At 57.4% G+C, this 27,835-nt stretch overlaps 1 protein-coding gene across 2 annotated transcripts; it reads right to left on the bottom strand.

Moving 5' to 3' along the window:
• Window positions 1-52: 52 nt before the first annotated feature.
• Window positions 53-27,835, bottom strand: LOC144733583 (uncharacterized). 2 transcript variants are annotated; one of them, XM_078615605.1, is made up of 16 exons: window positions 27,562-27,835; window positions 22,767-22,907; window positions 19,743-20,424; window positions 19,128-19,247; window positions 17,826-17,945; window positions 16,994-17,113; window positions 16,118-16,243; window positions 9,423-9,505; window positions 8,480-8,605; window positions 7,479-7,524; window positions 7,034-7,167; window positions 6,574-6,702; window positions 5,289-5,409; window positions 4,489-4,623; window positions 3,543-3,674; window positions 53-3,134 (listed from the first exon to the last, which is right to left on the bottom strand). In XM_078615605.1, exons 3-16 carry the CDS (start codon window positions 20,143-20,145, stop codon window positions 2,641-2,643), a joined length of 2,289 nt encoding a protein of 762 aa, XP_078471731.1. In that variant the 5' UTR covers window positions 20,146-20,424; window positions 22,767-22,907; window positions 27,562-27,835; the 3' UTR covers window positions 53-2,640. The 2 variants fall into 2 exon arrangements, with proteins under 2 accessions (XP_078471731.1, XP_078471730.1); XM_078615604.1 differs by lacking the exon at window positions 22,767-22,907.

The raw sequence follows: 27,835 nt of genomic DNA on the forward strand, positions 1-27,835 counted from the left end.
TTGGCCACAGTATCTGGACTTGTCTTTATATAAATCAATGCATAGATTTCTGTTTATATGATTGTGGTTATGGTTGTACTTTATTAATCCCTAATCTGTGCCATTACATACAATGAAACAAGAAATGGTAAATAGGTAAAAAACAGAGCAATGTAATACAATACACTATTAGACATTATTGTAAAAAAAATATAAAAAGTCCATCCCATGTGTTAGTTCATTTTTAAATATTTTAGGCAGGAAATGAGTTTTAAAATGTAGATATTTTTCTGGGTTGGGACCCCCAGACACCCTGGAAGATTTGGTCCCCCCCAATGTTGACTCCATGGCTACGGCCTTGCAATACGGCAACGGATATTTGCCGTCCGCAGTGCTCCAGTTGTCGTGGAATTTGCACGAACAGCCGAGTGAGAGTGAGAGGGGCACGATCGACGCACGCGTAACGAGCGCAGAGCAGTTTTAATCGACGGATCGTTACAAGACGAGTGAGGTGTATAAAACTAACGCGACACGCATTGGAGTAGACCTACACATCAAAAAGTATTTTCTCGTTAAAAAACACCGCCAGGAGCGTTAGAAACCCACCGTGCATCGCGCCCAGACATCGTCGCACTTATCTAAATGGGCGTCGCTACTTCCACGCCGTCAAATGTATTTTTTTTTGTTAAAAGGCAAAACTGCGAGCGGTAGCCGATTCGTCAAAGCGACCGCGACCAGAAACTGCTGGCGGATCTCAGCGTGGTGGGGGCTCTGACTTAACACCACCAAACTTTCACCAACAATGACCCCGAATTAGCCCCCTGGAATGGCCAATAAATGTTGTTGTTGTTGTCTACATGAGGCAAGTGACATTATTGCCGGGTACATAGATGTAATTTCTCGTCTTGTTCTTCACCACTACCGCCCCCGTGCCCCGACTGTACGTCAGTGAACAAAAAGAGCTTCATAGCTCATCGGATTCCTTCGAGTCTCCGCCATCCACTGGCAGACGTCACATATGTAACGTTGGGCATTCTCAAGTCGGGGATGTTTGTCTATTCGCCTTCATCAGCTGCAACGAGAATTGTCGCACGCGATCCACCCTCGTGATGCGTGGTGCATCGGCCACCGCCGGCTCTATTTGTTTGCTGGCCCCCTACAGTAATGCACTTGAGAACGTTACAAAAAAAGAAATCCTCAAAAGTGTATCACGCGAATGATTCACACAACGCTAACATCAGAAAGCAAACTCGCATGGACCATTGTGTGAACTTGTTCACGCGTTATATTGCCAAAAAAGGAAATGAATGAAAATCGTTTGGACACGTTGCTTGTTACGAGCTCTTGTGTAGCCGTCACGTGAGTGTGCAGGCAGTGCAATTGCGCCGGAGCCCAGGGGCCAGAGGGGCCCAGGCGCCGGGCTACCAAGAGAGGCGGACGTTGGACAGGGAGGGCCACGTTCTTTGCGACGGTGGCCCAAACCGGCCCACACTGTGCCACTGGTTAGAACATCCTGGTTTACAACATCCGCGAGACTCTGACAGACGAAGCTGCGTTATTTCTTTAGACTTGGTTCATTGTCATCGTCGTCAATATCGTCGTCATCGTCATCATCATCGTCGTCATCGTCGATGTCCCACGGCTTTAAGCCCCATGCAGTCCGCGTCTCGCTCCTCACTCCACTCGGAGCTCGCAGCTCGCGTTCCGGGTCATCGCCACTCAGAGCGCCATTCTCCTCTCCCCCCGGCGAGTGATTCTCCAGCCGCGCAAAGGCGCTGGGAGCCAGGGCCTGGCGAGTGTGCGGTTTTCTGAAGATTTTTCTGGATTTTATAAAGAATTTCTTTTATCCCGCAATGTTTCTTTTTTTTCGCCCGAACTCTTCACGTTACTCCATTTTTGTTTCGTTTACCAAACAAATCGAACCACTCGGACACCGACAGAACGTGACGGTGCGAATCTATTGCTATGAAGATTGATTCACTGGTTAAAAACAAAAACTACTTTTAACTTAACATTCACCGCTTGCTGCTGCGCCCGTGTCAGACTGTAGACGTTTATAAAACCAGTCGTTAGCCCATTTGCAGTACCTCCTGCTACTGGCGTCACATGAACCCTGCTGATTTTACTGTCCCCTGGACGTCCTCGCAGCTCCGGTTCGTCTGAAACTCGCTCCCTCCTCTCTCGCTGTGCCGCACATCGGCGTTGGTGTCGTCGCTTCTGTCGGAACCTCAACACCTTTCCCTTCCCTCATTTATTCTTCCGCCGCCTCTGAGAGTCCCTGTTAAAGTTAAAATTGCTGAATTGAATCGAACGAGTGAACGAATGAAACGAGGTGCTTCATTTACAGAAGTAAAAAAATATTTTAAGTCGAAAAAGAGTTCCATCTCAACGTGATCTACGAACCCTGCACACGAGCCCACCGCACGCGTGGCTCTACATGACCGCAATGAAGAACGACGACCCACATCGCTGTCACGGGACGGAGAGCGGCGCCTGATTAAACTAGGGCAAAGTGCTCCTTTTTAACTTCAGCAGATACGTGAAACGACAAATGTAATAATTGCTGCCATTTCTGCATTGCAAACAAGAGAGCTCGATTTCACGGTCGATAAAATGTCCCTCGTCGATTTGTTTCCAGAGCGTCGGCCTGCGTTTAAATGTTCAAAGTTGGCAGTCATCGGAGGAGATCACGATCCAAGCCCCAGGTTCACCATCGCCATCACCGCCATCGCCGCCATCGCCGCCATGTTCGTCAATATGAACAGCATCAGTAATCACGTCAAAATCTACGTCGTCGTCGTCGTCGTCGTCACCGCCGCTGTGGTCATCGTTTGGACTTCCGCTCGCCCCTTGGGCAATGCCACCGAGAGCGGGCGGAAGGCCCGGCCTGTCGGAGAGCTGACGCGGCCCAGGGCGAAGACAACCCAGAGGGTCGGTGCTCTGAATCGGCTCTGGGGAGGAGTCCCCGTCGCTGCTGCTGCCGCTGCTGCCACCGCTGCTGCCACCGCTGCTGCCGCCGCTGCTGCTGCCGCTGCTACTGCTGCTGTGTCCGATGGATCGGCGAAGCAGGCACCTCGTTTCCTCCACCTCCTCGTGCAGAGAGCGGAGGGACCGACCCAGAGGAGAGGTCTGCACCATGGCCAACACGGCCGGGTCTGCGGTGGGGTGTGTGCATTGTCATCATCATCGTCATCATCGATCATCGTCGTTCTTATAATGAGCAACAATCGTGGCAGGGTCATCGTTTTCATGAGCAGCAGTAGCAGCAGCAGTAGCAGCAGTAGCAGCAGTATGAGCAATGAGAACATCACAATCGCCATCGTAATGAGATCATCTTCATTACAAGGGGAAAAACGAGCGAGTTCAGTACTTCTGTTGTTGATTGTGCTTGTGCACCACTGCCAACATAACAGCAGCAGGATCGCCAAAATATTTGTAGAATCATCAAGAGTGTCGTCATCTGGGCCATGGGCCAGAACAGGAACTGGTTACCACCGAAGGTACCACGATTGTCTGCACGTGGCCGCTCAGGGTGCGGGCGCGAGGCGCTGGGGTTGTGTTACCGCGCGTCAGGCCGCTGAGCGCGTGCAGCGCCGCGTGCAGGAGGCGCGGGTCGCTGCGTCGGCGCGACAGGAAGTCGTCGAGCGTGGAGATGACGGCCGGGAGGTGCGGCCCCAGGTGCTGGGAGGGGAAATCTGCGCAGGGCGGGCACCACACACGACACACAGCACACGGCGAGCAGCACACGGCGCCACACGTCACACGACACGTCACACAACACGACACACAACACACAACACGACACATCACACAACACGTCACACGTCACGTCACACAACACGACACACGACACGTGACACAACACGTCACACGTCACGACACACACGACACAACACGTCACGACACGACGCGAGACGAACGCAGATGAGAGAGTCGCCACTCCTCCCCGGCGAACGCCGCCACCCAGGGCTTCATTTCTCACTCGGGATTTTTCCGGAACGCGGCTGCTGACCTGAACTAGGGATTATCGGCGCAAATGAGCCGCCGCTCGTGCTCAAAGTGACACGAGCCTCTTCGGGAACTGGATGCAACTGAGAATAATATCACGGCACGTGGAGCGAAACGTCTGACATCATGCCGAAAAACACGCGGTGCGTGTGTGTGTGTGTGTGCGTGTGTGTGTGCGTGTGTGCATGTGTGCATGCTACCTTCTAAGAGTGCGGTGGTCAGCGTGCTGCACCACAAACCCGTCGACCCAAATTCATTTGCCGCTCACCACCAATAACAGTGGAGAATATTTGCACCGGTCCTGGGCCTCACCTAGGTGGACTCGGCCTCAAATGAGTACCCGCTGCGGTGTGTAAACATCGCCGCGAGGGAGACAAAGGCTGACCGGGCGTGGTGCTGGCCACCCACCCCCTCGTGTGCCGTGCCGCGGGGGGGTGGGTAAGAGCACTTGCCCCAACGGACTGTTAAGGCTATGCGGGGGATCTTTATCTTTCGCGCCACCTTCCAAGGCCAGGTGGCAGATGACGTCCATCGCTTGGATGCGCCCCTGGGTGTGCGGGCAGTGAGCCGCCATCTCCACCACGCGAGCGACCGGGCATCCTGACGAGTCCAGCAGCAGGCGCCTCCTCACGGCTCCTGAGAAATCAGCGGGGCACAGGATCCGACTCTCAGCCCTCCTGCCGCCGCACGGCCGGCAAACGACGTGTTCGGAGTGTCGTGCCGTCGGCGTCGCGCTCGCGAGACGAAGGACCGTCGGGCCCGGCCGCCCGTCGCCCCCGTTGGGCGGAGGACGGCGCGGCGGAATGGGATCGACGAGGATCGAGCTCTAGAGCAGCGCTCTGCGACCTCGCTCGGTCCTCGGACGGTCAACGCCAAGAAGGGGGCGCGGTGGGGAGTGCGGAATGAACACCGAAGCGCAGAAGAGCGACGGGAAAGAGAGAGGACGAGATGGGCAGCCGCCCAGCGATTCCGATGAACGCCAGGAAGAAAGGGTCGGAGGGGGAGGAAGGAAATCATCTTGGTCGCTGAAACATGCTGCAAACCAGGAACATCCATGAGAAGCTCGCTCACCGCGACGGGAGAAGCACTCGCGGGGGGGAGAGGAGAGTGGCGCTCTGAGTGGCGGTGGAAGCGGAACGCGAGCTGCGAGTGGAGCGAGAGGCGGACTTGTTCTGCGCATGACAGCCGTGGGACTTCGACGACGATGACGATGATGGCGGTGACGATGATGGCGATGGAGATGAACCAAATGTGCGCCACTTCAAGGGGACCGTGCCGAGAAATAACAACATTGATCTCACCGTCATTGCAAAGCTTGGCCAATGAGGAGAGAGTCGCAAGGAGAGCTTCCTTCTGATTGGCTGCATCCAGAGTGCCCAGCAGGTCGAGTAGCACCTCCACGCACTGGCTGCTTAGAAGCACCTGCAACGGTACGTAGGGCCACGGTTAAGCTGATTGGCGGGTGGCGTGTGGTGTGGCGGTGAAGTTTTGGTGTGGTGGTGAAGTGTGGTGTGGTGGTGAAGTGTGGTGTGGTGGTGAAGTGTGGTGTGGTGGTGAAGTGTGGTGGTGAAGTGTGATGGTGAAGTGTGGTGTGGTGGTGAAGTGTGGTGTGGTGGTGAAGTGTGGTGGTGAAGTGTGGTGTGGTGGTGAAGTGTGGAGTGGTGGTGAAGTGTGGTGTGGTGGTGAAGTGTGGTGTGGTGGTGAAGTGTGGTGTGGCGGTGAAGTGTGGTGTGGTGGTGAAGAGTGGTGTGGTGGTGAAGTGTGGTGTGGTGGTGAAGTGTGGTGTGGTGGTGAAGTGTGGTGTGGCGGTGAAGTGTGGTGTGGTGGTGAAGAGTGGTGTGGTGGTGAAGTGTGGGTGCTCCCGCCTCTTCCAAGACGTCTGCTCAGTGTGGGAAAGTAATGAGGTAAAAATCCCAAAAATAATAATATTCATAATTACCTCGTCTAATGATTCATTGTATCTGGCGTCGTGACGGCAAATTGCATCTCGCAATCGCTGAGGAGCCACAGACAAGCCGGGAGTCTGCCAGGCAGAGATCGCTCTGCAGTGTTGCCCCACGCATGCGACAGTGCAACGCTCTATCCCGCGCAGGAGGGACAGGTGACATCAGCCCGCACCTTGCTGGGCTGCATTCTGCCGGCAGGGCCAGGGCGCTGCACCCCGCCGCCGATGCCCACGGGAAGGGAGGAAGGAGCCCCACAACTTTGTAGTCATTTTGTGCGGCGATCCACCAACACTCGCTGCTGCATCCTGCACAGCGCTGCTGCTGCTGCTGCTGCTGCTGAACTAGAGGCAGCCACTGCCCGGTGCTGGGAGTGAGGGGTTCTCCAGAGCTCTCTCTAGGGGAGGCTGTTCCACCAGCAGCGGCATGATCCGGCAATTGCATGGCTGCCCCTTTACCTTTGAGCCTCGAAAGGCAGGGGATAGGCCTCTTCTCGTCGTAGCGGGGGAAACGCGGTCCATCCGTCCGCACGATTGCAGGAGGCGGCTCGTGCTTCTGCTGTCCCGGGGCCTACCCCCCGGGCCTACCCCTGGGGCCTACCCCTGGGGCCTACCACCGGGCCTACCCAGGGGCCTACGCTCACCTGCGAGCCGCGGGCCAAGCCGAGGTGTCCGATCGCGGCCGTGCCGTTCACCACCGCGTCCCGATTCGCCCACTCCTCCGCCAGCACGCGCGCAAGCGCCTGCAGCATTCCGTGCTCCACCATCACCTCCTGCGCCCCGCCAACACAAGCGCACGTGCACACACGTGACCACACGCGCGCACATGCACCCGGGAAAACACGCACGCACATGCACACACGTGACCACACGCGCGCACATGCATGCGGGAAAACACGCGCGCATGCGCCAACACGGCCACTGAGCGGTGGTGACCGCATCTTGAATCGTTCGCCGCGTGCGACGTCACTGGCACGGCTCGGCTCCTGCAGTGGAAAAACAACAACCGGGGGCCTCGTGAGCCGCGCCAGGCTGGCTCGGCACGAGTTGTGCGGTGGTCAAGGACGTGCGCGAGTCCCTCGCTGCCCCCCCACCGTGCTGTACCTGGAGGTGGGGGTTGGAGGAGAGGTGGTTGAGCAGGGAAAGTGCCGCCCCCCTCGCCGCACTGCTGCCCGATCCCAGGATGCCGTGCAGCTGAGGCAGTGCGTCCATGGCAACGAGCGTCAGCTGCGCAGGTTCTGCGGCAGGGACCGCAAACAAATTCAACGGTCAGGTCGCGGTCCCCTCCTTGTGCCAACGAAGGCACAACGTGAACAAGGAAGAAGAATCGTGCATGCGCATGGATTGCGTTACGCACTCCTTTGTAGTTGATAAAATGAAATTATTTGATCAAAAATAGTCACGTTCATTTCAAGTCCCGGGCTGTCCTGGGCCTTGACGTTTTGGGCCTAGGCCTCCCCGCTCGGTCTGTACGAATCGCGAGCGCTGCAAACCAAACCAGTTCACGCTACAAAAATGAAACGCAAGTGAAACGGTTTTCAAACCTTACCCTCCGTTGCCAAAACGCGACAGCATTCGCACGCTTGGACGCACACCTGCAAACACAGAGACAAAACCGGTGACGCATTTGCCGTGTTGTGTCCCGCTGTGTTAATTATGTTGACGAGCCGGCTGTTGGACAGGCTTTGACTTGATTGATCCTCACCAACAAGGTTACGGCCTTGTAATAAACCAATGCCAGCAGTCGCCCTGACGCGATGGGCAAGAGAATTGGACCACATTGCTCGTGGCGTGCTCACACCAGCTTGCGACGTCACCGCAGTGGCATTGTGTCAAGAGGCCCGCGGGTTTTGCGTGCGGACGTCTCCGCACCTCCCCCGCCCCCACTGCTTACCACCCCACGTGCTGTTTGTTATGTATGTATCCCGCTTTCTTGATCACATGTCATTTTCCGGTTGCGAAGAGCGACGACGCAAGACAGATCTGTGCTCTCCCGTTGCCCAGGTGGTTGCTGTGCTCTTGCCCAATCCTGGCTCGACAACTCCATCAGTCGAGCAGAGACAACTAAGAAGGCTGTCTCTGGAAGGCTGTCTCAGGTGTAGGCCAATCAGTTTCAAAGACAATGCAAATATTATTAGAGCAGGTTTGTTTTCATGTTCACCACAAGTAATGTGTGGTTAAGGCTGACATGATTCCTTGCAAAAGATTTCTATTTGGTGCTTGAACATCTTAACACCTCCTGTTTTATTACCAGAAAGTGTAAAACCTATTCTTACTCTTCATACTTTGATACTGGTGAAAAGGTCCCATGATGAAGTCTCGTCTCGTCACAGTCGGCACCGCATCCCGACTTCGGTGGCGGCAGTCGCAATCATCATCATCACCACCACGCTCGCGATGATTTAGGCTATCGCCGACTCAGATTTTTTAAAAAATCGACGAATATTTTCACCACCGATACCGTTGACAAAATTAACCACAGCCCCCACCCCAACAGCTCCCCCCCCCCCCAGCCCCCCACTCAAGGCCCGCCGCGACTCGCGTGCCCACCTTCTCGACGGACGACGACGTGAGCGAGAGGAGCGACTTCACGACGAAGCGGTCCCCCATCGACAGGAGCTGCGCCCTGCTCTGGGCGTCCGCGGACAGCAGCGTCAGCGCCGCGCAGCTGCGGTGCTGCGCTCGGCATAGCGGGCGGCGGGGGGGGAGAAGGGGGGGAAAGTGCGTTCACACCTGCGCGGAGGCAGAGGCGCAGCCCTGCAACTGCCCGCCCGCTCCCGCCACTGCCGCTGACGATGGACGAACCTCCACTGCGGGGAGCTCGAGGAGACCGATCCTTCCGCCGACGAGACGTCTCGGAATAAGTGGGAGTTACCTCGCCCCACCAGTCGCGACCTGCCCATCGAGCTGTCTGTGGTGAACCCCATTTATGCCGTTGGGTTGGTGGCGTGGGTGGGGTGGGGTGGGTGAGGTTGGTGGGGGTGGATTTAAGAAACTTGCGCCGCCGTCGTTTGAACTGCCGTGCCAGGAGAAAGAGTTGAACCGGCGACCTCCGGATTGCAAGTCCGGGGGGCTCTCACGACTGAAGTGCGCGCCAGGAAGCGTGCAAAGCAGCGTGGAGAGAGGCACACGCTCGGAATGGCACTGCCAGCGCACTGCCCTGTATGTACGTACGCACGTTGAACTTCTTTCACACCCGTGCGTAGCCAATCGTGCCATGTGGTTCCAGCCGTTGGCCCAACGTTGGGCCAACGTTGCCATGTGATACTGGGATGGCGAGGTGGGATGATGCACGAGTCAAGATTTAGTAGCAGGCGCGCAATGGAAAGTGCACAGGGGCTGGGGGAGACATTTACATCGCAAGATGGAGACAGGCGGCGGCGGCTTGGGGTGGCATTCGTCCAGCAGTGGATTGAGCATGGCTGACGACGACGACGACGACGATGCACATTCGAGTGAGGTGAAGGTGAGGCAGCGACGACCTCAGCCTTACCTGGACCTCTGGGTCCCCCGACTGTAGCAGCAGCACAAGTACAGGCAGGGCCCCTTCGCTGTGCAGGGCTGCCCTCCCGGTCTCTGCGCACACACGCACACAGGAAACAAAGATAAAGATGACCCATGCAGTCTCTACCGCAGGCTGTTTAGGGCAAGTGCAGTTGAGCGAGCACGTGTGAAAGCCGGCACGGCTGTCCGAGGCGTGTCCTGGAGAGGCCAAGTTCCCCCGCTGTTGTCCCCAGCTGTTCCCGTTGTGTTTTATTCTTCTTTACTTCACCACGGCGGACTCTCATCAAGTCTTACTCAGCCCACAATGGAATAGACAAGAAATCCCCCCCCCCTCCCCACGGAGTCTTCAGCGGACTCTGGCAAGTGCTGCTAGCAAGCATCCGCGAAGGTCGGCACGGCACGCGCGAGGCCCGGGCAGACAGAAACCACGCCCCGCCCGCCTTTATCTCCCCAACACTGACGTTTCACGCAGGTGCTCGTGCAAGGTGGAGTCGGCCCTTGGGGAGGCCCAGGACAGGTTCCGATATCCGACGCCGGCTGGAAGCGGGAATCAAAATTACTGGATATTTGTGAAAAAGAGCTTTGCAGCTCATCGGATTCAAGTCGTTAGATTCGTAGCGCAGTGTGCTAACCGCTGCGCCACCGCTCCCAATGGGGCCACATTGGCACACGTGCGAGGCCAAACACATCGCTGTCATAATGGTCACGAGTTATTTTCCCATGAGAGCCGGAATGCATGCTCGGATTGTTTTTCCAGGTTGGTCCTCGCGACATGGGGATGTGTGGCCAATGCCAGTTCCACTGCGTGTGTGGGTTTAGCTATGGGAGGAGAGAGAATGGAGCGCCCGGTGGAAACCCACACAGGATGGGGGGAAGAGAGAGAGAGAAGACAAACTTTACACACTCCCACACTCACACTGCAGGGGAGAGCATACTACACAAAGACAGAGATCCCCCGTATAGCCTGAAGACTGTTGGGGAAAGTGCTGTTAGTGAGCACCGATGAAGGCCGGAACGGCACACGAGGGGGTGGGTGGCCAGCACCACGCCCGGCCGCCTTTGTCTCCTGAGTGGCGACGTGTACACATCGCACCAGGTACTCATTTGAGGCTGTGTTGACCTAGGGGAGGCCGATGACCGGTTCAGATATTTGTCGCCGATAATTGCCGTGAGCGGGAATCGAAATCGGGGCGCCGGGTTTGTAGCGCAGCGCGCTAACCGCGACACTACCGCTCCCCCAACACACGCACACTGCAGAACGAGGGGAGAGCACACTTCACACACACACTCACGCTCTGTGCGTAAGGAGGGCAGAACAGACACGTGCCAAACAGCAAGGTGCCCGAATCAGGAATTGCTGTTCGACACGAATGTTGCCACTGCACCGCCCTGTACCTGTACGTATGTTGAACTTCTTTCGCACCGTGCGTAGCCAACCGTGCTCATCGGGATGTGCGGGTGAAGGAGAACAAACTATAAACACAAAAATCCGTTCTAAAGAAATGAGGGGGTGGTGTGGCCAACACCACGCGTGGCTGCCTTTGTCTCCCCAGTGTCGCTGTTTACCACACCGCACCAGGTACTCATTTAAGGCTGCGTCGACCCAGGGGAGGCTCAGCGCCGGATCAAACTCAGTGTGCATCACGAACCCGCCAGTGCGCTAACCACTGCGCCACCGCTCCCCACGGGGAGCGAGTGCACAGAGACAGACGTACAGACAACAACAGCCCAGCACTGTCAACCCGTATTCCTGTACATTGGGAACTTGAGTTTTTAGGTCCATACGGCGCACGAGATTTATTGGGTGGCACGGGCGTAACCAATAAGGGTCTGAATTTGTCTGTAATAAGGCCGGGGCACTGATGAGGGGTCTGAGCGGGACGACAAACCGGACCCCCTCGCCAAGAACTCGCGCTCCCCGTGCCACGGGGCGCGCCCCGCGAGCCGCCCGCGTGCCACGCTCGTCCCGAGCCTCTCAACAACAACAGCAACAACGACACACGAGGCTTGGCAGGAAAACGCGAGGACGCTGCCAGCCTCCGATGCCTGGCCAGGTGAGAACAAAGTAGCACACACAGACACACACACACACAGACACACACACAGACACACACAGACACACAGACACACACAGGCACACACAGACACACACACAGACACACACAGGCACACACAGACACACACACCGACAGACACACACAGACACACACACCGACAGACACACACAGACACACACACAGAACACAAACGCACACACAGACACACAACAACAACCGCCATTCGCCACTAAGTGGCGGTGACGTCACCACGACGCTTGTGCCAGACTATGTAAACCTTGAGGCTACGTGAAGTGTCGAACGCCCGCTGGCAGGAGGTCACGGGGCAGACCCAGGTGCCACGGGTCGACTGACTGAAATGACTGAGATGAGTGGCTGATGCACCACCTGTGCCCCCTACTGTGCCCCCTACTGTGCCAACTTGCTGTGCGTAACGCAACCGATGAAAAGATATTGCCGCTCGACTGATTCGGAGTGAGACCTCTGCTGTTAAACCGGAGCCGGTCATGAGCACACTGCCCAGGTATGGGAAACTCTCCACTCTCTCCACTACTGCCCCATCACCGATTGGGAGTTGTGGGGGTGGAGTGTACGATGGTACAAAATACCTGGCAGGTGCTTAGTTTTGGTGGGGCTGATGGTAAGGCCCCACCCCTTAGTGGCAAGCTCCAGGTTTAGCAGCAGCGCCTCCAACTCCTCCTCTGAGTGAGCAGCGATTTACCAGATCATCGGCATACATAACGTGGTTGAGCAATAGGGAGCCATCCCTTGACCGCACCCGGGCATCGATCAGCCTCCCATTATATCTGTACCAGATGGACACACACAGACACGCACACAGACACACACACACCCACTGTGTGCACCCAACAAACCCGTTCCCGAGTGTAGCGCGCGGTCCGCCCTGTTCTGGCTGTCGTCTCTCGCGATGACTCTCACCGCGGGCGGCGCCTGTCGGATCGTTGTGTGTGCAGCTGTGTTGGGGAACATGTTGTGAAGCATGTTGTGAAGCATGTTGTGAAGCATGTTGGGGAGCATGTTGGGGAGCATGTTGGGGAGCATGTTGGGGAGCGGTGGTGGTAGCGAGCAGGGCGCCGCGTTACGAACCCGGCCGACACCGGCCTCAAATGAGTACCTTGTGCGGTGTGTAAACATCGCCACTGGGGAGACAAAGGCGGCCGGGCGTGGTGCTGGCCACCCACCCCCTCGTGCGCCTTCATAGGTGCTCGCTAACAGCACGTGCCTCAACAGTGTGTTAAGGCTACACGGGGGAACTTTCGATCTTTGTTGTAAAGTGAAGTCTCCAACTCTTTATGATAATCCACCCTGCCTCTCTACTGTCGCTCTCTGTCTACGTGCCATGGACCAGGGCTGTTGCCCGAAACGTCGCCGATGTAGAGATGTTTCCTTCTCGGGCCACACGGCGCGTGCCGTCGTTGGCGGACGCGTTGATGTGAGGAGCAGCGAGCACCACCACCCCCACCACCACCACCACCCCCACCACCACCACCACCCCCACCACCACCCCCACCACCCCCACCACCACCCCCACCACATCCACCACCACCCCAACAACCACCACCACCACCACCCCCACCCCCACCACCACCACCACCCCCACCACCACCACCACCCCCACCACCACCCCCACCACCACCACCCCCACCACCCCCACCACCACCCCCACCACATCCACCACCACCCCAACAACCACCACCACCCCCACCCCCACCACCACCACCACCCCCACCACCACCCCCACCACCACCACCACCCCCCACCACCACCACCACCCCCACCACCACCACCACCCCCACCACCACCACCACCCCCACCACCACCACCCCCACCACCCCCACCACCACCCCCACCACATCCACCACCACCCCAACAACCACCACCACCACCACCCCCACCCCCACCACCACCCCCACCACCACCACCCCCACCACCACCACCACCCCCACCACCACCACCACCACCCCCACCACCACCCCCACCACATCCACCACCACCCCCACAACCACCACCCCCACCACCACCACCCCCACCACCACCACCCCCACCACCCCCACCACCACTACCCCCACCACCACCACCCCCACCACCACCCCCACCACCACCACCCCCACCACCACCACCACCACCCCCACCCCCCCCCACCACCACCACCCCCACCACCACCACCCCCACCACCCCCACCACATCCATCACCACCACTATAGTACTATACCGCCTACAACTTTTACGAACGACCGGGTGTTTAAGGTTAGCGATTTGTCGTATTATCTGGCTGTAAAGCAAATGAAAAAATACAATTACTTTACTGTGCAAGTCAAAAATTTGTGTTTTAATATTTGTGTGTTTTTTTTTTATTCGGGCCCCTTTATAACATATGCTACAGGCCCCGCACTATCTTAATCCGGCACCCCCACAACCACCACCTCTGTCAACTCGGCTTTAAACGAGCACCTGATGCGGCGCGTCAAAACACCAGCAGCGGGATTACGAATGTGGTTGAGCACGCCACGCCACATTCGCGGGCCATGCCAGCCTTTGATCGGTTCCTGCCAAACGGGCGCTGCAGCTGGCATGCGCCGGCCAAAGCGCTTGCGAACCCGGCGGAGGGAACTTCCCGGCGCTGCCCTCGGGGCCCGCCGCAGAGAAGCGTTGCCCCGGCTTGCTCAGGGGAAGGCTGTCACCTTTGACTGAGTTGACAGCGACGCGACTCTCTCCGGTTCGTCTATTCTCTTGTCAGGTCGCAGGACTAATGGTGTTTTCTCAGAAACTTGAAGAGAGTGACATTTTGCAGGTGCAAAGCAGAGAACAGATTGCAAGGAATTCAAACGATTTGAGCTTCAAGGACAGTAATTTCGGAGGTGGGTGGGTGGGCAGTCCTAGTTTGGTCACGCGAATGCTGCGTCCGTGCTGGCGTCTGAGAAGCCACCGCATGGGAAGACGCTCAAAGAGTCGACCTTTGTAGGACGGCGACGATAAAATTTGTACTGACCGTGAGACGCGACCTTACGCCGTTTTGTAGGAGTACTAGTCGCCAGGATTTGGACAAAGCCGCAAGGCTACGAGATATAAAAATAGTATTATGGTGAACGCTAATTTGTGTACTCTGATGAAGATGGACCATAGGCCAAAACATCGTCTATTAGAAATACTTTTTTTGCACTTAAGGCCACACACAGCGTTATTCATGAATGTGGATTGTTGTGGGTTGTGCAGCACTTCCGACGCAGCAGCAGTATCACCATCAGATGTGTACAAATAATATATTCCTACCAGAACGCGGTGTGTGTGTGTGTGTGTGCTAGTTCATGTGCACGAGCAGTTATACGTGTTGTTTGTTATTCATGTTAACAATTCCGCTTGTTTACCCAGCAAAGTCTTGCCGAGTCGCACGATACTTTCCCACGAGGTTCCTGCAAAACTGCTTTTGCTGCTAATTTGCAAACAACTTTTCGTTCAGCCTATCTGGGATGTGTTGGCGAGTTGCATTGTGTGCGTGTCTGTTTCAGTTGTGGGAGTGAAACTGCAGAAACCGGAGGAAGCCCACTCAGAACAGGGGGAGAGAATACAAACTCTACACACACTCACGGATTCTGACACACTCCCACAAAGACACAGATCCCCCGTTTAGCCTGAAAGACTGTTGGGGCAAGTGCTGTTAGCGAGCACCTTTGAAGGCCGGAACGGCACACGAGGGGTTGGGTAGCCAGCACCATGCCCGGCCGCTTTTGTCTCCCTAGTCGCACCAGGTACTCATTTGAGGCTGAGTCGACCTAGGGGAGGCCCAGGACCAGGTCAGATAATATTTGTCGCCGATATTGGCCATGAGCGGGAATCGAAATCGGGACGCCTGGGTTCGTAGCGCAGCGCGCTAGCCGCTACGTCGCCGAATCCCCTGCGCCGCCTCACCGCCCCCGAGACAAACAAATTGCCCCGCGGCTCTTGCACAGCGCCGTGGTTGCTCCGATGGGACTGCTCGCGCGTTGGGGGCTTTACTCGGTCGGAAGCTGCACACAGCGCCACTGCCATCGCCACCACCGCGAGCACCGCCACCGTCGCTACCGCCACCACCCCATCGCACCACCGCCCAGTGTGAAATGTATGGCTCGGAGAAATAACGACGGCAATTAAGGGGCCAGTTACGAGGATGACACCGCGTGGAGTTTCGCCGGTACGCAATCGGGATGTGCGCGTGTGTACCGCATGCACGTACGTCGGAGAGCGGCGGCGCAGCGGTTAGTGCACTGTCTTACGAACCTGGCGACCCAGAGATGATGGCCGGGACCACGCCCTGCCGCCTTTGATAATTATGATTATTATCAAAGGCGGCAGGGCGTGGTCCCGGCCATACCACCTGCTTGTGCCACAATGAAGATGAACTTTTCCTTTGTGTTCATATACATTGTGAGTTAGTGAGTGGTGTCGATACCCGCGTGAGTGAGTGAGCGAGTGAAGGAGTGGGTACCCGTATGAGTGAGCGCGTGAGAGAACGAGCGAGCGAGCGAGTGAGTGAGTGAGTGAGTGAGCGAGCGAGCGAAGGAGTGGGTACCTGTATGAGTGAGCACGTGAGTGAACGAGTGAGCAAGTGAGTGAGCGAGCGAGTAGGTACCCGTGCGAGCGAGCGAGTGGACGGCGGTGACCGCGCTCCGCTGCACGGGGAGCTCGTACGACTTTGCGAGCACGGCCAGAGACGCGACAACGCCTGCCGCCACCAGCTCCCGCTCGCAGCCTCGGCCTGCGCACCACCAGCACCGCCGCCGCCACCACTCATCAGAATTCCGCTCGCACACAAAGCTCTCCGGGGCGGAGCGGTCGGCCGCGCACCGGACTTGCGACTACCCACCCAGCGGTGTGGACGTGCGGTGGCACAGTCGTTTGTTGGGCAGGTGGCGTGTGCTGGGGTAAAGTGTGGGTGCTCCCACCTCCTTAAAGGTGGAAGTGGAGGCCAAAATACGTTTCTCTCTCGACCTACGCCAAGTGGGGTCCCTTCCGCCAGCAGTGGAGTGCTGGTAATGATGACAGCGACGATGATGATGATGGTCTTGATGTTGATACGGTGGGTGCTGCTGTTGCAAGCGGTGATGATAACGGTGTTGATGATGACCGCAATTATAATTGATGCTGCGTCTGGTCATGCTGCTGCTACTGATGATGATGACGACAGTGATGGGGATGCTGATGATTATAATCATTGCAGCTGCTGCCACTCACTAATCATGGTGGTACTAACTGCTTGTTGTGCGAGAGGGGGGCGGGTGGGGCAACACTCTAGCCCCGTACAGATGCTAAACAAATGGCGATGAGTCCGCAGTTTGTTGCACCGCCTCCTCGTGGCGGGGAGGGAGTTTCGCAGCTTCGGGGCGGTGATCCACCAACCCCCGCTGCCTCCCCCGCACTCCTGGGTGATCGGCCACGTGCCGAGACGCCGCCGCCCGGCTAAGATCACGACGGCAATGACCGCCGTTGGCGACGCTGGGGCTGGTACCTGTGTCGAGGAGCGTCCCCAAGCAGACGCACGCGGACGCCTGCAGCGCCGTGTCGCCGCTCTCCAGCGCGTCCACCAGCGCGCCGCCCGCTCCGGCCTGGACCGCCACCTCCGTGGCGACTGCACGCCAACAACGCCTCGTTAGCCACTCGCGGCACCACCAGCGCCGCAACGGTTGTGTTGCGACAGAGAGAGACTTGTGCCATAGGTTGGCAGAGCAGAGGGCAGAGACGACGCAGGGGGAGAGAATGCCAGAGAGGCGTGTGCAACGTAGTGCGTGCAAGATGGGCGGGTGACGGTCGATCGCTGAGAACGTGAAGGTGGCTTGGGCAGGACGTGTTCGCTTTTAGAGAAACTTAAGAAGGCCCCCAGCACATCGCGCCACGCCACAACACGAACACACAGAGGTATTCTGGGCCTCTGTCGGGTCCACGCAGCCTCAAATGAGTACATGCTGCGGTGTATCCTAGCCGGGACAGTGCAGGGCCCTCATGGCGCCGGTTGTTTTCCACCGGCAGTGTGCCGTGCCAAGCCCCCGACAAAAGACGCCTGAAGCTGGCTCGGGGGCCAAGCAGGGCCAGGGGTGGGGCTCACGACGTCGGGACATGACGAGTGCACGGCGTCACCGCACCGTCGGTGGCACGGCTCGGCTCTGCAAGTGGAAAAACAACCGGGCACCTCGAGACTCCCGCGCCGGGCTGGCTCGACACGGCCTTGGCGTGGTTGCGCCGGCAGAGAATGGGTGTACGGCTAAGTGAGGGGTGCGTGTGTGCGAGCGTGCGTGCATGCGAGTGTGTGTGCGTGCGTGCGTGTGAGTGAGCGAGTGTCGTACCGGCGCGATTCTTGAGCAGATGATGCAGCGCTTCGCACGCGACGCTCTGCACCCTCGCGTCCTCAGACCGCAGCAGGGACAACAGCAAGGGCACGCTGTCCTCCGGCAGCGTGCAGCCAGCTGCTCCCCAAACAGCAACAGCAGCCGCACGGGCACCTCAACCCCCGAGTTGATGTGAGCGGCGGTGTCTATTTAAATATGGAATCTTTATTTGGGTTTATATTGTTCTAGAAGTGGCTGAGTGGCTCAATGTGTGGGTGTGTGCATGTGTATATTTCGGTGGTGGGGAGCGGTAGTGTAGCGGTTTGCGCACTGCGCCACGAACCCGGTGACCCGGGTTTTATTCCTGTTCAAGGCCAACACCGGTGACAATTATCTGAACTGGTCATGGGCCTCCCCTAGGTCGACTCAGCCTCAAATGAGTACCTGGTGCGATGTGTAAAAACATCGCCACTAGGGAGGCAAAGGCGGCCGCGCGTGGTGCTGGCCACCCACCCCCTCGTGTGCCGTGCCGGCCTTCATACGGTGCTTGCTTAAAGCACTTGCCCCAACAGTTCGTTCCAGGCTACACGGGGGATCTTTGTCTTTTTGTGTGCAATTGGCTGGGTCGTGTAGCCCACGTACCCAGCCACCACATGCCCAAGCAGCTTCTGTTTTTGGCCGGATAGAGGGGTTGACTAAACGGGCGCGGCACGGGCTGGAGATTAAGATCGAGATGTCATCGTAGCCACAACCTGTCACTCCACCACCAGCACATCTCAAACCTGTGTACCCTCCTGCCAAATCCCACAGTTGCTGCACCGGAGAAGACGCAGCGACCTCCAAGACGTGCCCAGACAGTCTGCCACCGTGTGGCCTTTAGGTTTTCTCTCCCCCTTAGTTGCCAGGCTCTTAGAGACCACTTTAGGCACAAGTAGATGCACCTGCCAGTCACCTCTGTCAGTTTACCCACAACACCTGGGTCTGTCCTGCCAGTCAGCCAGCCTTCGACTCTCTACCTCCAAGTGCACCTAGCCTGGCACAAGCGCTGCTGTGTGATCCCAGTTGAGTAATTTTTCACTGTAATTGTTCAACAGCGTCACTTTGGCCAATACTGTGACAGTTACATTGGGTGTTTGTTGCCAGGATTTTGTTAGCCATGGGAAGAACCTGGAGAATCCGGAGTAGACCCACAGAGAACATACAAACTCCGCGCAGAAAGGCGCACGGGTTGGGAATCGAACTCAGACGGTTAATGCCACGCGGCACAAGTTTCACCGCCGCCCTCCTCGTGCGTGGCTGCAACGCGTGCGGGCGCCTCACCGGTGCGGCCGGCGTGCAGGAAGTAGAGAGCCGCGGGCTCCTGCGCTCTCGGCTCGGAGGACGAGGCCAGGGCCGTCAGCCACTGGAGGCGCTTCTCGTCCAGAGAGCCCCCCGGCTCGCCTGCTGGGCACACGCACACGGCGCTTGTGCCACTGCCGGTGGAAGGGCTTCCACAAGAGGGAGCCGATATTGTTGTCGGTGGTGGTGGCGGCGGTGGTGGTGGTGGTGGTGGCGGTGGTGGTGGTGGTGGTGTTGTCAGTGGCGGTGGTGGCGGCGGTGGTGGCGGTGGTCGTGGCGGCGGTGGTGGCGGCGGTGATGGCGGCGGTGGAGTGGGCGTGAGGCTATGTAACAACCCTGGGCATGGCCGACGGAGCGAGGGCTTGCCAGACCACCATGTGTGTCCCGGTTGAGCCCCCACGAAATCCGGTCGCTTTAAGCTCAACAGAGTTGGTCTCAGCTGGTGGCTCGGCTCGGCCGATGGAGTGAATAAACATAAATAATAAATAAATAAACCGACGTCCCGGCACCTCCCGAGCCAAGCTCGACGTGGTGGAGCCCCAGCGCGGTGCGGCTGTGCGGTGGAAAAAAAAGAGGCGGGGGGGGGGGTGACCTCACCGCTCTCGATGCTCCGCAGAAGCTGAGTGGCAGCCGACAGCTCACACGCAGACAGATCCTCGCCAACGCCGGCAGCAGGGGGGGCCTTCAGCAGAACCTCCTCCGCACGGCTGTCTCTGCGGCCAGCGGCGTCGTCGGCGTCGTCGGCGTCAGTGTCGTCGTACTCGCGGCGGAGGCCTCCAGCTCCTCCTCCCCCCGCTCCTCCTTCTCTCCCGCGGGAGGATCCCGCGCTGCCGCTCCGGCCCCTGCCGCCGCCGCCGGCCGCCCTCCCGAGCGCCGCTCTCTTGAGAAGGGCGACGCCGCGGCGCACGCAGCGTCCGCCGCCGTCCACGATGCGCCGCAGCAGCCGCAGCAGCGCGGCGAGCAGCTCGCCGCAGGCCTCGCACGGGCGGCATGGGGTCATCGCCGAGCGCGGTGGAGGCGGGTGGGGGTTGAGATGTTGCTGGTGACGGTGGAGGAGGTGGAACGGTGGTGGTGGTGGTGGTGGTGGGAATATAACAGCTGTGGTTTTGGTGGCGCTGGTGATATTGGCGGCGACGGTGGTGGTGTTTGCAGAAGTTGGAATATTGTTGATGGTGCTGTTGGTTGTGGTGGTGCCAGTGATGGTGGAGCTCTAGATGGTTGTGGTGGTGGTGCTACTAGAGGTTCCTCTAATCCCACTTGTTTCCGTCGGTAACCAGAGCTAAAGACAAAGCACAAACAAAAGTAAACGTCAGGTGTGGATGTGACCATAACAAAGATGAACAAAGACAAAGATCCCTCATGTAGACCTAATAGACTTTTTGGGGCAAGTGCTGTTCGCGAGCACCTCTGAAGACCGGCACGGCACACGAGGGGGTGGTGTGGCCAGAACCACGCCCAGCCGCCTTTGTCTCCCCAGTGGCGATGTTCACACAATGCACCAAGTAATGCTGAGTCGACCTAGGAGAGGCTTGTTACAGGTTCAAGATCATCGTCAACGGTGTTGGAATTGAACCTGGGTGGCCGAGTCTGTAGCGCAGCGCGCTTCACGCTCCCACAATGTACACATGCGCAGCGGCAACGTGATGGAGGGGTTGGTGGACCACACACAGATCACGCCTGCGCATTGAGGAGCCATCTCATGAGTTGACGAATTGTCCTTCGGGGGTCATCAGCCATGATCGGTCCACTGCTGGATGAAGGTCCCCCCCTCTCGTGAACGCGCAAAGCGATAATGCACGCGAGCCCCATCTCATTGCTCGGTCTCAATACTGCAATCGATTTTATTTTGTTTTGTTTTTAACATCTAAAATATTTGTTTTATCATCTTGGTTCTGTTCTATGAGCCTGAAGGCGACATTGGTCGTTTGTATGCGATTTGCATTCAATGTCAAGGATCCCTTTTCGCGAGCGATTAATTTTATTCTTTAGTACGTAGCCTTTCACGGCCGACGTTATGATTCACAGTTGTTGTTTTGTGTTTGGGTGAGGTCGTCGCGTGAACGATATGCCGCGTGAGCTCGCCGGTGAGCTCAGCTGCTTCGCGGTCGCGAGTTCGATCCCCGTACGATCCACCGGGATGTTTTACTTTCCCCGCAGCTCCGATAATGATCAGAATCAGAATATATGTAAAGCTCTTTTCCGCAGATGTCCAGTAGGGGTGGGTAAGAACGTTACAACAACAAACAGTACAAACACTCCGACATGATAGTAGTGCAAAGTGCAGGAGAGGTCAACAAATCACACAAACACAAACACCGACAGATACAACACTCCACCATCCCACTCCTACCAGACACAGCCTACTGAGGTGTTCACTTATTTTTTTAAAGCGACCTGGCCACACATGATAGCTCAACAAAGTGACTTATTAGCGGCGGTTGGCTATAGGTACGGTGCGAAAGAAGTTCAACGTACACACGTGCGTGTCATAAAACCCTCCTCCACCCGACAAGGGCAATCAATAAATTCGTCACTTGAATCGAACGTGGCCGAGTTTATGACAGCTCCGGTGGTGGCGGTGGCGCCACCGAAACCCGCGTTGTTGCTGCTGCTGCTGCTGCTGGAGAGGAATGTCAACAAACGTTCATCTCTAAACTCATGTCGACAGCACAAAACAAATAAATGACGCCACAACTCGACTAACCCGCGCTGGGAGAGAGACGTCCCCCCCCAACTCCGACGCCGGCGCGGAGTGAACCCCCCCCAAGTTGCTGCCGATTCAGGGCGTTCGGTGCCCCCCCCCCGCATGTCTCGATCCATCGATGTCCCCGAGTGATCCGTTAACCCCCCCGAATCGCGTGAAAGCGCCGCTGGCAGTGGGTTTCCTGCACATGTTCACGGAGTTTTCTCAACACGTCTTGGAATAAATAAAAATCAGCTGAAGCACAAATACGACTTCAACTCGTCTGTCAACAAAAAAAATATTACAATTCATCTTCAAAGTTTCAAGGATAGTCCTGCGATAAGTTTTAACCAACATTATTACCGTCCACTCGTTTAGCCAGGAATGGCTCGCTGAGTCTATTTTAGTTATTTTGTGTGCGTGGTTCCCAATTAAATTACTCGCGAGTGAGATATTTCTAAACGTGGCGAACTTGCACCGTTGACACCGGCACCCCGAGGCCCACCCTTGTGAAAGGCGCCGCGGGCTCTTGCACGCCCACTGTGAAGCGGACGGCGGCGTAGGCCGTAGTCGCCGTGCTCTCTGTTGGTCAATACCGCGCCCCGTACTGACCCTGGGCGGCCAGGACGATGTTCGAACCGCCACCGCTGTGCCGAGCCCTCGCCCCCGCTGCCGGCGGAAGGGCCTCCGCTCGTGGGGGGGGGTGTGGGCTCTGGAGAAAGTGCCTCAATGGGGCGGGGGCCTTTGGCCTCCTCTTCCACGCTGGCCAGAGGTCTCGGTCGGAAGAGGGTGGGATCGCTCACACTCTTCCCCCCCCACCGCACGCGATCTGCCGATCGATTGAACGGCGGGCGCGCTTGGAAGGACGAGTGTCACCTGTCTGGCTCGGTCGGCCTTGACAGGCATTTGTCAGCGCAGCCTCAACAATGATCACTTACACGGAGCAGCCTCTCGGGTGACAGACACACGCACAGCTGCCGTGCGGCTCGCTGGAGGGGGTGGTGGTGGTTGCTGTTGTTGTGTTGCGGGTCCAGGCACGATCTGAGAGCAGCAACGACTGAATGACACCTGGCTCGCACCTGGAACACCGAACATATGTCACACGGGCAACATTTACCTTTGCCGTTCGTCTGACACAAACAAACACGGCGCCGCGTCCAGCTGGTATATGGTGGCGTCTCGTGTGGCGCATGCCGCCCATCTCTCCCAATCCACCGCTGGACGAGGGCCGTCTCTGTGCGACCCCCCCCCGCCCAAGTCGCTAGGCAGCTGCCACGGGTCGGCGAGGTGAGCAGTACGGCAAAATATGAAACTGTTGTACTGCACTGCACTCGTGGCGTCTACGCTCCCCGACGTCGCCAGCCTGCGCTGACCAGCCTGGCGAGGCACGGTCACAGAGCCCGGCACGGCTCCGCACGGCTTGGGGAGCGCCTCACCCAGCAGTGGATTGATGAAACGCGCTGTCACGGTCGAACGTGGTGCTGGGTGTTTTCGAACCGTACGTAGCCAACCGTTCAAATCGGAGGTGCGGGGTGGCAACGACACCTATGAAGGCCGGCACGGCACACGAAGGGGTGGGTGGCCAGCACCACGCCCGGCCGCCTTTGTCTCCCCAGTGGCGATGTTTACACACCGCACCAGGTACTTTTTTGCGGCTGAGTCGACCTAGAGGAGGCCCAGGACTAGTTCAGACAATCGTCACCGGTGTTGGCTACGAGCGGGACACGTAACTCGCCGGGATCGTAGCGCAGTGCACTCACCGCTGCGCTCCCGACAACAACCACCACCATTCACCACTAAGTGGCGGTGGCGTCACCGGGGGGGGATACGCCAGCGATTGCAGGGCTGCGCCTTTACATTGCAGAGTGGGGGGGGGGCTGCCGCCAGCGTTCTGCTGTCGTCACGGGATGCCCCCCGCGGCAGTCAACCTTGGGGAGCTCACACGTGACGTCTGCTGTCACCAGGCCAGGTGTTGCACAACGGCGGCACGGATTGTTGTTGTTGTTTGTTACCGGCGGCGCAGACCACCGTTCTGAAGGGGGCGGGACGAGCACAACAGAGGTAGGTCCTCAGCGAGTCGAAGCTTGAAAGCCTCGCGGCCCCATTGGGGTGATAATTATCACGAGATGACCACCGCTCATTACAGGTTAAAGGTCAAAGGGGTGGAGACGCGACCCCCCGCCCCCGACCACCACTCTACCCCGGCCCCTGCCACCAATAGGACCGGTCGGTTCGGCTTGCGACTGAACGATCTCGCAAAAACACAGAAACGAAAAAACGTTAAAGATTCCCATCTGGTGTTATTGTTTGACAGTCTGCACGTGATATGCAGCAAGAGGTTGTACAGAAACTCCCATCAAACGCATTTATCACAGGATCTGTGAATTGTTAACAGAGTCATGCGTGCGTGTGTGTGCGGGCTGGCAGAGGTTAAAGTAAGGGAGTGGTGGGAGCAGTGGTTAGCGCGCTGCGCTATGAACAATATCGACACGAGTTCGATTCCCGCTCATGGCCAACATCGTTGACGAATATCTGAACCGGTCCCGGCTCTCTATCCAGGTCTACTCGGCCTTAAAATTTACCTGGCGCGGTGTGTAAACATCACCACTGTGGAGGCACGGTTGGCCACGTACGGTGCGAAAAAAGTTCAACGTGCAGTGCATACAGAGGCGGCCGGCCGTGGTGCTGGCCAACCATCCCTCTCGTGTGTTGTGCAGTCGGCCTTCTCGCTAACGGCACTCGCAGTCTGTTAAGGCTATGCGTGGGGACGAAGCCTTTGTAAAGGTAAAGGTGCAGCCATGAAATATCCTGCTCTCGGCCCCTGCTGGCCACGAAGGGCCCTCCACTGCCAGCGGCCCCTCTGGAGGATATGTTGGTCTCCTCTTCCACCGCTGCTCAACAATGACGCGTGAAAGTGGCTGGGCCTGGGAGGTTGTGGCCGTCCTTGTCAAGGATGGGGCCAGGAGCGTCACGAGCGTGGGGGGCAGGCAGGGGGTGCCTTGCCCCCCATTCCCCGTGGCCAAAGCTACGAGTCGAGGCCTCCCCCTTGACAACCACCACGAGACGTGTGTACGACAACAGTGTACAAACAAAAGACTTGTTTTGCCAAGACGGAGCGTCCCTACGGCGTGCAATGATCGAGATCGTGAGCGTAACAATGCGATAAGGCGAAGGGGAGCCGCGTTATGTAATAGCCTCGGGGTCCGACCGCGCAAGAACAAATCAAATATTGGGCCCCCCCCCCTACCTGGGGCGCCCCTCTACCTGACCGATTGCCGCCACCCCCAGAGCTGATAAAGTCGTCGTCACTCACCCCACTCAATGGGGGCCATACCCACTGTGAATGGGGCCATACCAGTCTGAGTCTTGAGACTTCGATTCCGGCAACAAGTCCTCCAGGTGATACGGCGGCCTTAATAGGTGCTCGCAAACAGCAACTTCTCGCCGAGAGTTTGTACGGCTCAATAGGGGAGGGGAGGTTGGGGGGCGTGGGCTTGCACCGATCTCTTAATCCTCCAGAGATTTAACCGCAGGCCGAAGCCGTGGAAGCTGCCACCGGCACCCCAGTGCCGCGCCTCGGACGCTGCCGCATCAAAGTGTCCCCGAGGTCAAGCTGGCCAGGGCCTTCAAGTGCATCTCCCGCGGGGTGGCCCGAGTCACTCGTGCAAACTCCACACTCCTACGGGAGGACCCAACGAATCCGCACCGAAAGACACTGCAGAGGTATGTGTTTTGAAGTTGCAAACCCTCTACAGGGCGCTACGCATGACCCCCCGGGGTTAAAATTCTACGGCGATTATGATCTCACACCGGCACAGCATACCACACAGACAAAGATCGCCTGTATAGCCTGTAACAGACTTTTGGGGGAAAGTGCTGTTAGCGAGCACCTATGAAGGGCGGCACGGCACACGAGGGGGTGGGTGGCCAGCACCACGCCCGGCCGCCTTTGTCTCCCCAGTGGCGAGGTGTACACACCGCACCAGGCACTCAACGATACAGTATAACACAACCACACACACGCACAACGCAGTGTTTATTTAGACTCACTGATGGCATTTTTTTAGAAACCAGTCCTTGAAACGAAAGTGTATCCCACCTCCAGTGTAAAGCGGTTTCAAATCGACGCTGACGGCCCCGAACCGGTGGTGGAAATTCCACATTCCCATGACGAGAACCAGCGATTCATGAGCACGGGACAGCGCCAACAGTGATAAAGGGTGGATGTTCTAAGGCATCTCAATGAGATGGCCATTTGAACGAAGAAAATAAATCCGCACACGCGCTCGTGTGCCCGAGTAGCTGGCCTCGTCGGATCACCGTGACAAGTCTCAACAAGGCCTTGGGGCCCTCTCTCAAAGGGCACACTCCTCACAAGACAAAGGCACCCCCCGTGTTTTTGTTGCCTCCTCCTCCTCCACCACGGGCGCGGTGAGCGAGCAGCGATGAGCAGGGCAGGACGCGGCGCCCCAGGGGCGTTGCGGCCACCACCACCACCACCGCCGCTGCTGTCACCCAAAGTGCCGCTTGGTGCGCGAGGCCGCGCGAGCGCCGCGTGGGGTCAAATCCGCTGACATTACGCACGGTGCTTGTGGGTTGTGTCATGGGGATGTTCACCTTCCTCGTGGAGGAAAGAGACGTCGTCGTTGTTGTTGTTGGCTGCCCGCTATTGTTTTTGTTTACTGACGCTAAACGTTTGCTTCGTTGCGTCCCGACAGAGCCGGGAGTAACCCTCTTTACCCCCCGCGACACGCGTCCTACCTGGCAAGTCGGCCGTGGTTGTACCCACTGCTACTGATTGCTGCGCGGATTTAATACAAACACAAAACCTTACCCCGTTGTGGCGACTGCCGCCTCGGGGAGTTGGATGGACGGCACATTCATCCTGCTGCTGCTGACCACAAGTCCAGCTCCGGCTCACGCAGTGCGCTAACCACTGCGCCACCGCTCCCCTCCCCATCGTGTACGAACTTGCAATAGGCGTAAACAATACAGTGGCGTGTGCATGTGTCTGCTGTACAATGCTAATTGTATGCAATGTTGCGATTGTACCACGAGTTGAGGTTTATGGTGGGAAATTAATGTCGCACCCTGTCTCCAACGTTCTATGCGCTTCCCGCCTGACTAGCGTGGTGAAGTATGGTCAAAATAAACCCCTTCCCCCGGCGTGGGGGGGGGGCCCTTCATCTAGCAGTGGATTGACCAAAGGGCTGGAAATGTTCGTGTATATAGCGAACGTCGTGTGTGAGTCGACTCAACCTTAAATCAGTAGCAGGTCCGGGCGCGTTTGCGCCAGCATGAACCTGCGGCTATCGTGTGCCGTGCCGGCTAACAGCACTTGTCCCAACAGTCTGCTAAAGGCTATACGGGGATCTTTGTCTTTGTTATTTTGCATGTGCGTACGTGTAGCGTGTGGCATCTATGCGTGTATGTGGTATGTGTGTGTGTGGTGTGTGTGTGGTGTGTATGTGTGTCTGTGTGTATGTAGTGTGTGTGTCGCGTATGTGGTATGTGTGTGGTGTATGCCGTGTGTGGTGTATGTCGTGTGGTGTGTGTGGTGTGTGTAGCGTATGTGGTATGTATGTGTGGTGTGTGTGTGATGTGTGTATGTCGTGTGTATGGTGTGTGTGGTGTATGTGGTATGTATGTGTGGTGTGGTGTTTGTGGAGTGTGTATGTCGTGTGTATGGTGTGTGTGGTGTGTCGTGTGTGTGTGGAGTACACCACTGCCTACCTTCCACGCGTGCAGGGTCCGCATGTGTCGCCTTGTGGTGCTGAACAAAGACTGACAGAGCCGAGCGAGCGAGCCAGAGTCATTGTTCGCGTGTTGCAAGGGCAGACCCATTGACAGTGATGTCACTGAATGTGTACGCCTACTCTCTTGCTCTGGCTTCAGTGGACGGTTCAAAACCAGGGCTTAAATTCGGCCCTCTCTATATTATTTTTCATTAATGGAATCTTTTCTGCACCCAGCCGCCGCCGCAGGGGGAGAGAGAACACATTTCCAG

This window comes from Lampetra planeri, chromosome 47 (assembly GCF_965212315.1).
Source record: "Lampetra planeri chromosome 47, kcLamPlan1.2.h2, whole genome shotgun sequence".
NCBI classification, from domain to species: Eukaryota; Metazoa; Chordata; class Hyperoartia; order Petromyzontiformes; family Petromyzontidae; genus Lampetra; species Lampetra planeri.

Coding starts and splice junctions, on each gene's coding strand:
- LOC144733583 (XM_078615604.1), bottom strand. CDS start 20,145: ATGACCCCATGCCGCCCGTGCGAGGCCTGCGGCGAGCTGCTCGCCGCG. Junction 17,114..17,825: donor TCTGCTCAAGAATCGCGCCG/GTACGACACTCG, acceptor GTTGGCGTGCAG/TCGCCACGGAGGTGGCGGTC. Junction 9,506..16,117: donor CCACTCGCTCGCTCGCACGG/GTACCTACTCGC, acceptor GTGTGTGCGCAG/AGACCGGGAGGGCAGCCCTG.